Raw genomic sequence first — 13,865 nt, forward strand, 5'->3', positions numbered from 1 at the left:
GGCTCGAGGAGAAAGAGCTACTTGCCCTAGCGGCTAATAAGGACCTATCTTTTGCTTACACACCAAAAACAGAAGAACCAGTGCCTCTTGCCTTAGAAGAAGTTAAGGTGATAAAAACAAATAGACAATCTTCTTCTCATCCCAATACATTCTCCCAGTTACCACTTCCCCTTCCTCTTCCTCTAGCATCAACTTTGCATAAGGCCAAACAGGACTCAAAGAGTTAAAGTTTGTTAGGCCTACATTGTCTCGGGTTAGTATTTTGGTACTTAAAACTGTTGTTGAAATTAGTAAAAATTTTAAGGAATCTAGTGTGCTTGCCGATACATTGTATAATGTTTTAGATGGTGAATTGATACATGAATTTGTTGTGCATCATAATATTTTATATGTATCATGAAGTTTTGAAAATTGTTATAATGTATCATTCAATAAGTTTAGTAAATGCGTCATCAACTGTGCTTGATGATACATATAGAATCAGTGTGTACAGTGTTTAGTCAATTCACTGATACATGTAGTAGATATGTATCACATGTTTTGCATATAGTATGAATTTCTGAAAACTGATATCATATATCAGTAAGGTATTAGTTGTTTAGTTGATGTACTGATACATGTTTTGAAAATTGTTATAATGTATCATTCACTAAGTTTAATAAATGCGTCATCAACTGTACTTGATGATACATATAGAATCAGTGTGTATATTGTTTAGTCGATGTTTCTGATACATGTATTAGATACGAAATTGAATCTCCAACAACGATTCCGTCGATTTTGTAACTTTCATTCTGCAATTCGTTCACCCAAATTCCAGATTGTCTCATCAAAATCGAAGTATTCATCTTGAAAAATCCACTGTAACAACAATAAAATTACTGTAGTTCGAAATTTAACAGATTGTTCAAAAAAATTGTTTTCAAAATAGATGATATAATCTTTGTTTTTCAAAATTTGAAATTAATATCCAATTAAGTGCTGATTTTATGCTGATTAATGATATGTTACCGTAAATTTAGCTGTTTTATTAACAACATTAACTGTACCTTTTTTTCCTCTTTTTTTCTCAACAGTTTAAAATTACCATGTATCACTAGAGTCTAATGTATCACGGCTCAACAAATTTAAGGGATTTTTTGTAAATACTAAATTTGTCGGGATAGAATGAAATTATTGAATTACACTATGAGATTCCTTAAATTTTTACTTTAATAATCAAGCTTATATCCAGTGGGGTATATTTTTTTTAGAAACAGAAATCATGTCTTAACATAAATTATGATACGCAAATATAATTATGCCTTACAAAAACAAAAAAATGTTTATTTTGATAAATAAAAGGTTAGCTACACAAAATAGGGATAGAAGTGCAAATGAGCTGCACAATTAAAGAAACAAAGAGGATGAAGGCTCTTTTTGCCGTGGAAAACCTTTACACGAGTTGAACAATGAGAGAGCTAAAAGAGAATTTAAGTGTTACACAAATTCTTTCTTTCATGGCTAGGGACTTCTTTAAGACAAACCTTCTTTCTAGTTGAAGTACAAGTTACTATAAAGTAGAATAAATACAAAAAGCATTGTTCAGAAGGGAATGCTGGATCAACAAATTTGGTAATTTAGTAGCTTGTTCCTCTACCACCTGAGTGTGTCATAAATCTGCACCCCACACGCCATCTTCTTCTTCTGTTCAACTACGCCATGCAGAGGATGCTTCTAAATCAATATCTTCTTCCCACCAGGTCGCAGTCTGCAGCAGGGCATTAAAGCATCAGTCAAACATATTCTCAAATCTATTGCGTATTTCACTTATCTTCATAGGATATAAGCAATGAGAAAGAGATTAGTTTGATGAAAGAAACTGTAGTTGTTGATGGATAAAAGACAAATGAGCACAAAAACTATGCAAGTTCAAAATTACTGTGAAGAGACCTTGTATCCTCTTCTGAGAAATTCAAGTGAGCTTCCTTTCTCTTCTTGCAATCCGAGGACTCTCAATAGTTCTTCCTTGGTCTGCCATAACATGTTTTTTGCAACTTATTTACCATACAAGTTATTAAGAAAAACAAGTTGCGTGAATCAGATGTATAGTTACTTCGTTAAGAGTGAAGCGAGTTGCGCTTTCTGCCACACAAACAAAAGAACCATCTGTCTGTTTCAGCATCACCTGCCAAGGCCCTGCAAGATTGAAACAAAAGCTAAAGGTTGTCGGTATTCCATATTGGTGCATACGCAATCTTACAGAAGTACCTGTGCTGAAGCCTGAATATCAGAAACGACATAGAATCTTCTAATGAAACAAAAAGATGTTACATCGATTACTCTTAAGTGATGTTATAAATATCTAGTTTCAAATACTTCAGTTTCATTTAGAGGATTTGAATTTTCTTAAAAGGGAAGTTATTCTTAATATTGTGGAGTTCCACAAATAACTATAACAAGCAAAGAATTTATTTGACAGTAGATCGTCCTAATCTACATTCTCTTCTCTCACCTCATTTTATGACGATAGTTCCTAGGATCAGATCTTTTTTACACTCTTAATATAGACTTGGCATATAACCTTGGAAGGATCAGAAATATTTACAAATCACATATATTCAATTACTTAAACAACTAGTATACTCTATCCTCAAATTTCTGTTCCACTATTGTTCTACTGGAGTGAACAACAAGAAAACAATCTGCACTCATATTTTGACATCAGAAAAAAGGAAATTCAATTGAGAAACAAGAAGAGGAAGTCGGTAAATATAGTGAAATAATGAAACAGTAGTAACAGAGCCCCTAAATAAGCGTATAACCACAAGAATGAAAACTTACCAGGATACTGACGGAAGAGAGCTCCATTGTAGTTCACAATATAAGGTTCCACTGCAACTGTCTTCCATGAGAAAAAGAAAAAACGAAATTATGCATTACAGAATTACAAGGTCGATATAATATAGATGAAACCAAGATCACAAAATTGTCACCTTTGAGTACTCTCTTGTTCGAATATAAAAGACGGGGGTGAATTGAGAAAGAAACTGATAATGCAATTCCCTTGGTGGAAAACCTATAATTCCCAGGTCAGCACTGCAATTTTGAATAAATTTATTGTTAATCAAATATCATCGAGGAATTAACCATAACATATACTAATCAAAAGAATATTAATTAGAAAAATATCCATCAAAGACGGGGATCACTATTATTACCGCAAGGTGTCAAGTTCGAGATTGAAAAGGAGGCTTGGGGTTGACGTAGCAAATTTTCCCTGCAAATCGTCAATGCAATGGATGTCAATATCATAACAATTGAATAAATACAGAGAAGAAACATTTTTTTAAAAGTGCAGTAAAATAAACAAACAAAATGAATACTAAAAGGATTGACAAAGCAATTCTAAGGTAGAGTAAGCAGAAGAGCAAAGGAAACATGTCCCAGAACAAATGACACATTTGGAATAAAGATGATCACAATTTGGTACAGTAGTATGTTTGATTTTATTGGAGACAATTTCTTGCAAATTTGGAAGTGAAAATTAGATAACACGACTTTCTAATACCAACAGATCTTACCACATACTTCTCAATGTACGAAAGGTCACGAGTGCTGCAGTTGATAAATATATAAAGTGTAGGAGGCTGGTCAGACTTCCAACGACCTGAAACAATAAAGATGCGTGAAGCTTTATAGGTATAGTACACATAGCATAGGTAAAAAATTGATGACCATTGCAATAATCCGGAACCAAGCTATTCCTTTGAGCTTTGAGTAACTATACCCATGTAAATGGTCTAGGTGTTAATAAAACAAGAGAAAGGAACCATAAAAGCTTCAAAAAAGTTACAATGAATATAAAAAAATTTAGCTAGATTCACTTTAATCCTATAGGCCCGTTTCGTTGCTGTCTCAAGGAGTAATCTATCCATGTATAAAATTATGCATAATTAATTACATTGTTTGGTTGATATATTAAAGAGACTTAATCTCCGTATAAAACTTATCATAGCATATATAATTTTTGGTTAAAATTTTTGTTTTCTTCCTATATAATACCTGCATAACTTTATCCAAAGAAGATTTCCTACATGAATACTTTCACTGCCTAAAATAAACTGGTTCAGAAATACTGCAAATGCTAAAGGAGAAAAGGTCTGGCTGATTTTGAGAAAGGTTTGGGTAGCATCAACGCAAGACGCATGTACTCATGTTAATCTGTTGATGTTCTTGAGTTTTTTTGAAGTCAAATGCAATACAGGAACCTAGCATTTGTAGACTTTCTAACTTAATGACTGTAAATCCTTAAAACACTAGACAAGATTCTAAGAATGTTTCCAATCCTTTTATCTTTGAAGGACATAACAGGATTGCATCACTCTTCCTTCTCATCTCCCGGAAAAGAACAAGAAAGGAAGCTTATGTGGAAACCAAAATGGATCTATTAACTGTCACAGCTTAAGAGAACTGGGTTACTGTGCAACAGTGGCTAATTGATTAAGGAGTTGGAAACATAAGAACAGTTAGATTGAGAAATTGACCTTCATTCTCATCCTCAAAATCAAAATCCAGTGTATTCCTCACAGATCTGAAGAATGAGGTCACAGCACCCCCAGGAATATCATCCAAGGATCCAATGGTAATGTCATCTATCTGAACGAATCAAAGCATGATAATTTCACTGAGATTTTTGCGAGAATAAGGAAATGACAGGAAGAATGCAACTCCAAAATGAAAAAAAAAAAGAAGATGAATCGAACTATATAATGAACATCTAAATGTTTTTTCAAAGTCAATCATTCATCTATAATTCAAGGAGAGGTTTGATAAGACAAACCAACTAACGAGAGCACCCGACTTACACAGAAGGCATTCCCTACTAGAACAAAATGTTATGGTTCACAGCATCAGAAATGAAAATTGAAATCTACAATGAGTTAACAGTACCGAGTCAAGAGCTGCTTTGAAAAGATCGCTGGCCCTACGCTTTTCTGGTTTGTCGGGAAACACCTACAAATTGAGGGATCCTATCAGATTTGCTTCTGTGCATTTCAGTGAATCATAGCCTGTACAAAGACAGAATGACAAAGTTTCTTCTCACCACACAAGCTCTAGTTTCCATCTTTTCCTGAAGCTTCTTAACAACAGCTAGTACAAGTTGGATATTGGCATCACTGAACTCATCCGAAGACCCCTACACATTTTCAGGAATTTGAGAGATGAGCTCATTGCAAGGTCACATAATTAGAAATATGCAAAATATGAGAGATGATAGTTATCCAGAAAAATAGAATGACTACCGACAACAATATGATGTCATCAGCAAGGTACTTAAAATATCAAAATTTATGACAAGTTAAAATGATACCTTATAAGAAGAAATGCTGGTGGGCAAGGGCCTGAAGATGTAAACCAATGGAGCGTTGAAACAAACAGGAAACATTGTCAGGAAAGAAGCTATGACAAACTTATTATTGACATAATAAGCATGTAATCAATAAGGTTATATTCCTATCAAACTTCACGAAAGTATTGACAATTCAACATCAAGAGTTAATACACAGCTGACAACAACCAGAAAAACTTTGAAGTGTTCTGATTTGGAACACGACCTGACTTAATCTTTGGGAGAAGGAACTCATTTTACATGACCTCATACGAACATATTCCAGAATACAGTATGGATCTGTTCAAATACAGAAGGACATAACAAATTTTCCAATAAAGGATACATTCAGCTGAATATTTTCAGAGAAAATTAAATATAACTTAACACCCTAAGTCGTCAATCTAAAATATGATGGCGCTATGATCTGTAACTGATTTAAAAATGAGACTTTAGATTAGATTATGACAAGTGTTCATCACTTTTAGCATAAATTTCAGCTTTAATAAAAACAAAACATAAACACTCAACTTCCTTTACTTTTGGTCATTTTCTATAACAAGAACCATATTCATCACTTAAAAAAGTTATCAAATAAACAATAATAGGAATTGCAACAGAATCTAGATCACCTATTCATATGTATAAAAATGTAACCTACAAATTATACTTGTAGACATTCTGTCCTTATGCTGGAAAATTCCCCTGGTGGGAGGAAGGTGCTCATTTGGACCCTTTTTTTTACATATAAAAAGTGATTACAAGTCCAGCCCACCACTTGATCCCCCACTGCCTTGACAGTGTTTTGATACAAAAGATTTCAACTTTGTGTTCCATTTGGGTGATTTAGAGTTGGAATAATTTCAACTTTCCTAGATAGTACATAGTAACAAGTAAAGAAGCACAAATAAGGAACCTTTGCAGCAGAAAATACACAGACGAAGTAACTACTTTTGCTACACCTAAATTCCAAAGTAGCAGACCCAATTTCATTCCAATACACAATTATGAGAAGTTGTTGAAAGTAAGAAGCAAACAGCTATAGCACAAGTATTATCAGGCAAACTAAATAGGAATCTTGAAAACACCCACACAAGCATTAATCAGTAGTAATGACGAATGAGATGGAGAATTACGGGAAGTCAATTTCGAGTCTGGTCTTTCCGTCATTAAGGGCATAAAATAGAGAATCTGCGGCATCAGAAACAAGGACTTGGTATGATTTAGGCTTGTAAACACTGACACCTTTTTTTGGGTCAGCTCCCACTTCATTCTTGATGCACTGAATTCCCTTCAAGGGAAGTACTGATGATTTTACGGAGGTTTTGGGAGAGTGGAAGCGTGGGCAAATGAGGGAAAGGGAAAAGGAAAAAGAGATAAAGGGAGAGCGAAGAAGAGGGAAGGAAGAAGGAAGTGACTGTAACTGTAAGGCCGTGGTGATGGCCATAGCCATGGCAATGGTTGGTTGGTTAGCTGGTGTTGTGGTGGATAGTGGAGGGAAATATAACCAACATTGGATTTGGCGATAAGGTCTTTTATTACAAATATTTTTATTCTACTCCCAAAAAAATCTTCTCTCTCCCTCTTGTTCAATTTTACTTGTCCATAATTTTACTTTCATTCAATTTTACTTGTTAATGTTAGTCTTAATCGAATTCAAATCTCGAATATAAAAAAAAAATCTTTGATAGGAAGCAAAATATACTGACAGAGAAAGCGTGCTAACCCATGCACAATCATTTTGTTGAGAAACTAAACAACTCAATTGTGTATTTTGCTATCCTCTACATGTTCAACTTGACACTGAAACAGTTCGAATGCAGGTAAAAGTCAACTTTCGTAGTTTTTGGCTTTTTAATTCTTTTGAACTCCAAGAATACAATGCTAGTATAATGAGTAATGTACTACAAACTTTGAAGCTACTATTAGGCTATACGGCCAGTCGTATTAGATACCACATAATTCAGTAGATCCATCACCTTTTCTGGCATAACATCGACAGATACACTTATTTCTCGTAGGCTCGTGTATTTATTTCATTAATAGGATCCACTGTCAAATGGCTTTAAATATCACCAGCAGGCCGTCCATGCTGTTGAGAATCTACAGTGGCATCAATCTTCTATATTTGAAGAACCATAAAAATGCAAAGAATATCACTGCTCCAGTTACACCTGTAATTATTAAGACCCATTTGAATGCATTTGGTTCATTAAACATGGGTATTTCAAAATTCATCCCAAAAATTCCTGCCACAACCCCAAAGATGGCAACCACAAAGGTTGCAGTTGTAAGTAGCAACTCAAATTGAATAAGCTGATTCCGTACATTATCCTGCAAATAAAATATCATCAACCAAGTTTATATGACGTGTACACAGTTACTGTAACAACAATTCTCCATGATACATGAAAACAAAACAATCAAACTATTAGTAACTGTGTGTTTCAACAAGTCAAGGTTTTAATGCAAAGTAAAATCAATTTGAAACCAACTTGAATGTATGATGCATACCAGTTGAATGTTGATGAAATCTTCGGTATCATCAATATACTCCTTCAACTGTATCAGAAAAAAATAAGCTGGATTAAGAAAAGGAATACAAGATGAAAGGATGCACAGTAAGACTGTAGTAGATACCGATGTTAACTTGTTGAGGGTGCTGTCAATGACAACAAAATAAGCTTCCAAGAGCATCTCCAGTTCTTCTATACTCTGAGTTTCAGTGCCACTTTCCGAACTTCTCATGCTTTCATGCCTGCTTCTTGCTATGCTCAAGCTTTTTTCAAGCCTCCTGCTCTCAGGGGGTGAAGAAACAGGGGAAACTGGAGCAGACAAAGACAATGCACCATCTGTTGACCTGTAGCCAAGCAATGATTGATCTCCATAGCAAGACAATTCCATCCGCCTTTTCTTCTCAGTGAGGTACATCTCAGCCATGTCTCCATCATCATCCATAAGCTGCTCTATCTCATCTCTAACCTAGATAACAGATGGTGGGAAGTTAAGATAATATAATCAGTAACTTGTGCTAGGAAATTCCAAAAAAACAATAAATAACTAGGATACCTTCTGAACTCTACGAGTCAAAGCAACAAGCCTGCTTTTCAATCTACGAACTCGTTCCAAATTCAAGGTACTAATTTTAGATGTAAGTTCATCCAACAATGGGTATGCTTCAATCTCTAGTTCTGCTGCCTGATTGTTCAGAAAGAAAACAGAATCAAAATATTTGGGTTGAGAGGAACCAAATAATACAGAACTATCCAGAAAATTATCTACCTTGTGAATATCCTAATGTAGAACTTTCTCAAAAAAAAAAATCTATTGTAGAATTACAATTGTTTATTCAACTTGTTCCAGGTCATGACCACATAAGTTAAAGGCCCCTATATTAAATTGTAACACCATACTTGGTTCACGGTAAGTCATTTCAGTAGTTCATTTGGTGCTCAAGTTGGTACAGTATTCTTGCAATATGGATTTTGCATTTTGTTGAGAGTATTCAAGAAACTGAGATATTCGTTTCAAAATCAGTGCTAAGTCCACTATTGCTTGTAAGCTCCTTTCTCTTTGAGCTAAGATCAAGCTCTTTGTTGCAACATTTACATGTGCAAACTATGAACTCCACAACTTGTTCCTATTATCGCTTGGAACCTTAGTGTCAACTAGTATTTTTAGGCCATTGATACAAATTCATTCATAATGACCATCTAGAAGTTAACTATGTCAAGTAAGGATCCTTGCATCTTGCATGCCATCACATGGATAGTCATGGCAGTTTTCAAGGTTAAGGTCAAACAACAAAAGATCTCTTTGTCCTGTTCTTTTTATCAATCTCTGTGCAGTACGACGGTGAAGTTCTCCTCCCACACATGCAAATACGACCAAAGAGATCAATGAGCCATAATTGAGAATATCTCTCACTGCTTTTCTTTGGACTGACACTGTTTTGGATCATTTTTCACGGTGAAACTTTCTGCCAAATTTCATTAATGAATGGCTTTCTGAAGTTACAGTATGACTTGATACTCCAGAGGAAGTATTGGAAAAACTCAAACCACAAAAATTCAAAATAAAACTAACACAAGTTGCAGGTCGAGATAAGCTGCTGCAACAAAGAGAGATCATAATACCAACATCAATAGTCATGAAATAGAACTATCTTCTCCATGAGTGCAAAATCAAGAAAAACAGAAGTTTATGATGCTGCTTTCCTACAAGGATGTTATTTTTCTGAAGATATTCTGAATAATTGAGCAACAGCTAGTCTTTCTTTTTTCTTTTTATAATGTTCAGTCAATAGATTGTCAGTAATGACGAATCAATTTTTGTCTGGACGCTGACCTGCCAATATGCCTCTTTACCAATAACTCCTCCCATCCTATTTTATGAATGATGTGATTTTGGACTCTTAGGAAGGGATGTTAGTACCCAATGCTGCTGTCATATATGAAAGTTGAAACAATGAAAAGTGTGCCACATTCAACATCACAAACTTCAAGACCGCCAACTACCTTTTCAGACTTGTTAATTCACCAATTTATATCTCATCTTCTACTACCCATTTTCAGCACCTCTGCTTTTTGTCCCAAAATGAGCAACTAAAACAAACTATAATTTTAAAAAAATGAAATTATGAAAATCATATGAAAACACACAAAACAAAACAAGATATAATAACTACAAATGTTTATTTAGCTTTTAAATTTAGCTCTTCCACAAATCTAAAAATGATGCTCTAATGCTCATAAAAGTATCTGTGAAGTGGTTACTAGGTTTTGTCACATATTTATATACCAATTCAGAGTTTCTGACTAGACCAAGGGAATATATTGATTCCCAACTTCTATTGGGCATATAAGCTACAGAGCTTTCTCTATTAACTAGTTTGAATGACTACTTAACCATTATGTTCTTTCTTCTCCTTGTGATAAAAAGGAGGATATTTGGTTTGAGCTCAGTGCTCTGTGGAGGTCAACTTAGCATCATCTCCATTTCCCCAGGAACATCAAACATCAGAGAGGCACGCTTTAAATGGAATATCAATTTTTTTTATAGAACCAAACAAAATTGAGCCGCATAACCACTCTGCAACTCTTATAACCAAATTCAGATATTAGTCCGTTCAGATACTTCCAACATTTAAAATGATATTTAAGCTTCGAATCAGCTGGAAAAAATGTGTGTGGAAGGCAAGAATATAGGGTTATTAAGTATGTTGAGCGGTAACTCAGCTATTTTTTTTTGAGAAGAAAAAAAAAAAGCAATAGCTGAGTTACCGCTCAACTCAGCTATTTCCTGGACCCAGGCTTTGGTCTAATGGTAAGATTGCGGCTTGAGACGCGTCAGTTAGGTGCAAGTCATGGGTCCTAATCCTGCTCTTGGTTTGCCTGATATTTAAGTGGGGAAGGGTACAGAAGCAGCCCCACTATCCATCGAGCTTCAACCATGCACCATCACTGCCCCTCAAGGATTTCCAGGTTATAAAAATAAAAAGAAGCTCAAGCTATTTCCTTGGAAGATTGGAAGAATGATCGTTATGACTTTTCCCTGCCAAAGCAACTCATGCCATCAGCGCACTTTATCTTAGCACAGTATTGCATTAAGGCATATTAATATCAACAAATTGAGGCTACTCAAATAAGTTCTTACCAGATTTTTATTGCAAAACTTGTACTATATAACGTAAGTAGATGAAAACAAAGTCCCCAAGATGGTGTTTTGTGCTACATACCTGAGAATCAAGAAAAGTACAAGCTGCCTCCAGTGCAACTTCAAGAGCACGGAATTCAAATGGCAAATAATCTGGTGATGGATTGCCAAACATGTTCTCAATATTCCTGCCTCCTCTTCTTCTGCTCAACTCACCTTCTGACTGCCAAACCTCACCTGCTCCTGCAGCTTGCAACCGCCGCTGCAGCTCCACTACATACTGCAGGACATAGCTATCGAGAGAATTTAATAGGAGAACCTCATCAGCTGTAATGATACATCGAATCTGCTCAAGATTTACAACAATCGCCTTCTCTCTGCCAAGGATTGTTGATGGGTAAACAAACAATGGATCTAATAGACGTAGATCACGAGCTGGAAGATCGCAACGACGCATCATAGTGAACTTGTCAACCTCAATGACCTGGGAATTGCCAGATGTATCAACCCGAATCCATGATCGAAGACCTTGACCTCGCTTCTTAAGGCCCAAAACATCTATACCTTGAAAAGGTTGACGACCAGAGGTAGGCGGCCTATAAGATACTTCTCTAAGATTTGCTGCTGATGCAGGTTTTGGTGGAAGCAAGCGTTCTTTTATTTCAGCCATCAATGAAGATTTTAGAATCTGGAACAAATGAAGAAGTTGGTGAGCTTCAAGAAGAAAGAACTGGAAACCCCAATCTAATAACTGTGAAAGAAACCTCCATCCCCAGCAATAATTTTCAACTGACTCCGTCTTTAAGTTTAATCGAGTTTGTTAGGCCATGTAGTTAGATAAGTTGGTCCATTATGCCAGCATTTACTTACATGAAACTTCAATGGCCAATAGACCTCAATACTAACTCTATACACATCATGAAATGTATTAAAAAACACAGTTGCTCTACGTTCAGCTTCAGAAGCTTCCCTAAAAGTATCAAATTTCATTTTGAGTTTGCCTATGTGTCCAGTCCACTCTCTAATAAGTTAAATCTTGGCAGATGGGTATTTATAATAACTACGTTATCTTATCAAGTTCTGTAGCACAACACAATACCTCTTAGCTAGATTAGTTTTTGGATTTAACGGCATTTGAAATCAGTGTATGTGAAATAAGTTGTTTGGATCCTATGAAAGGTATGTTAAATGACATCAAGAATGTGTTAGGTACTAAGGAAGATGTTCCCTAGGAGTTGGGACTCTATGGAAAGTGCATTCTAATAACTTCTTTACTTGAGAAGCTATCATTTTTACTCAATCTACAAACGTCCAAGTTCCAATTCTTACTCAATCTTACTTGTTTTAATCAAAACTCAAAAAGTTATCAAGAAAACATATTTCTCATACCATGTCCTACACCGGTACAATTACAACATGTCAGCTACTTTAATACCCAATCCAACAACAGAAACTGATTTCCTAAATAAACATTTAAACTAAACAGAAAGTATTCTCCACAGAAAAATATTTTCTTTGAAACTAACTAACATGAAAAAAATCGAGATTGAGCAATTGAATTGAAGCTTATTGTAAATCATCAAGCTTCACCTGTAGATCGGGAGAGCGCTGGTCATCCAATTAACCCGGCTCTCATTTGATATTGCGGCCTAAATAATCAGTCCAATTTTCGACCCAATTATACTATATTAGGGTTTCCGTCAGAGCTACCACTGTAGCTCCGCCGCCACGTGCGACGCCGGAAAATCGCCGACCGGAAAAACGTAGAAGTCAGGCACTCGACCAAAGCTCAGTGAACAGATTTCTTCTCAGCCCTAAGGAATACAGTAATACTAATTTACGTAAAAAGTAAAATTGTAAGTACTATCTTTACTTCTCTACTATCTTCTGTTTTTTATTTATTTATATGTGGCTGAATATTATTCCTTTTACATCTAAACTCTCACAAATTTTTATTTATTTATTTATTTAGGCTGGATTCGTGCTGCTTAATTATCACGAAATTGACATAACCATTATAAATTCATACGTATCATATTTTCTTTTCAAAGGTTATGGTGGTATTTTTATATATTGCACGTAATTTATATACTTTCAAAAATATTTTTTAAATTAACTTTTTTTTAAGTAAAGCAACAGTACAGAGGGAGTACAAATTACCACCACCTCCCGAAACTTGTTTGCCATTTTGTAACGAGAGAATTTGTTTGTTCCGTCACGCAGGGGCGAACCTATTATTATAGAGTTTACTTAAATTTTCTCGACAAAATTTTTTATATATATACTAATTTCAAATTATCTTAATCAAAGAAGAGAGATAGCTATACGTTGCAACTTGAATTACAAATGATTAACTTTATTAAAAATTCTAATTCTATCACTATTATCGTAATATTATTTTCTTTTTTTTCCTCTTCTCTCATTTAGATATACATAGACAACTAAAACGACATGATTCACGCATCCCAGTCCCAAAGGTCATAAATGATGTTTGTCACTGTGTGTTGCCAATGAAACCCATCAATAATTGTTCGATGCAATTTAATGTGTATGTTTTTTGGGTTGAAAGTGACAACTATAATATAGTCTTCATTTGCAATAAATAAAGTTAAATTGAAAGAGGTCCTCATCAATGTACATCCCAGCATCAGTCATCACTCATCAGCCCCACCGGCTCTGCTTCAACTTAGAAAGAGACTTCAGATGGATAAGAATTAACTCGCTACTATCGATTCATTTTAGTTATCGTGTTTATTAAATTTAATTTATTTAAAATAATTATCATTTGGCGACTTATTTCTATATTTATTCTTTTCAATAATGAATTAATGTGATTACA

At 34.9% G+C, this 13,865-nt stretch overlaps 2 protein-coding genes across 3 annotated transcripts; both read right to left on the reverse strand.

The window, feature by feature from the left end:
- Window positions 1-1,389: 1,389 nt before the first annotated feature.
- Window positions 1,390-7,491, reverse strand: LOC101257480 (protein LPA3). Of its 2 annotated transcripts, none has more exons than XM_026031619.2 (12): window positions 7,351-7,491; window positions 5,354-5,384; window positions 5,087-5,179; window positions 4,933-4,995; window positions 4,527-4,638; window positions 3,564-3,649; window positions 3,201-3,259; window positions 2,976-3,078; window positions 2,824-2,884; window positions 2,096-2,178; window positions 1,933-2,013; window positions 1,390-1,750 (listed from the first exon to the last, which is right to left on the reverse strand). In XM_026031619.2, the coding sequence occupies exons 1-12, from the start codon at window positions 7,365-7,367 to the stop codon at window positions 1,691-1,693; spliced, it is 849 nt and encodes a 282-aa protein (XP_025887404.1). In that variant the 5' UTR covers window positions 7,368-7,491; the 3' UTR covers window positions 1,390-1,690. The 2 variants fall into 2 exon arrangements, with proteins under 2 accessions (XP_025887404.1, XP_004241678.1); XM_004241630.5 differs by lacking the exon at window positions 7,351-7,491 and adding an exon at window positions 6,508-6,970.
- LOC101257182 (magnesium transporter MRS2-1) lies at window positions 7,111-13,085 on the reverse strand. The gene is made up of 6 exons (XM_004241629.5): window positions 12,617-13,085; window positions 11,109-11,714; window positions 8,441-8,569; window positions 8,012-8,353; window positions 7,886-7,933; window positions 7,111-7,705 (listed from the first exon to the last, which is right to left on the reverse strand). Exons 2-6 carry the CDS (start codon window positions 11,694-11,696, stop codon window positions 7,475-7,477), a joined length of 1,338 nt encoding a protein of 445 aa, XP_004241677.1. The 5' UTR covers window positions 11,697-11,714; window positions 12,617-13,085; the 3' UTR covers window positions 7,111-7,474.
- Between the last annotated feature and the right edge of the window lie 780 nt (window positions 13,086-13,865).

Source organism: Solanum lycopersicum, chromosome 6 (assembly GCF_036512215.1).
Source record: "Solanum lycopersicum chromosome 6, SLM_r2.1".
Classification (NCBI taxonomy): domain Eukaryota; kingdom Viridiplantae; phylum Streptophyta; class Magnoliopsida; order Solanales; family Solanaceae; genus Solanum; species Solanum lycopersicum.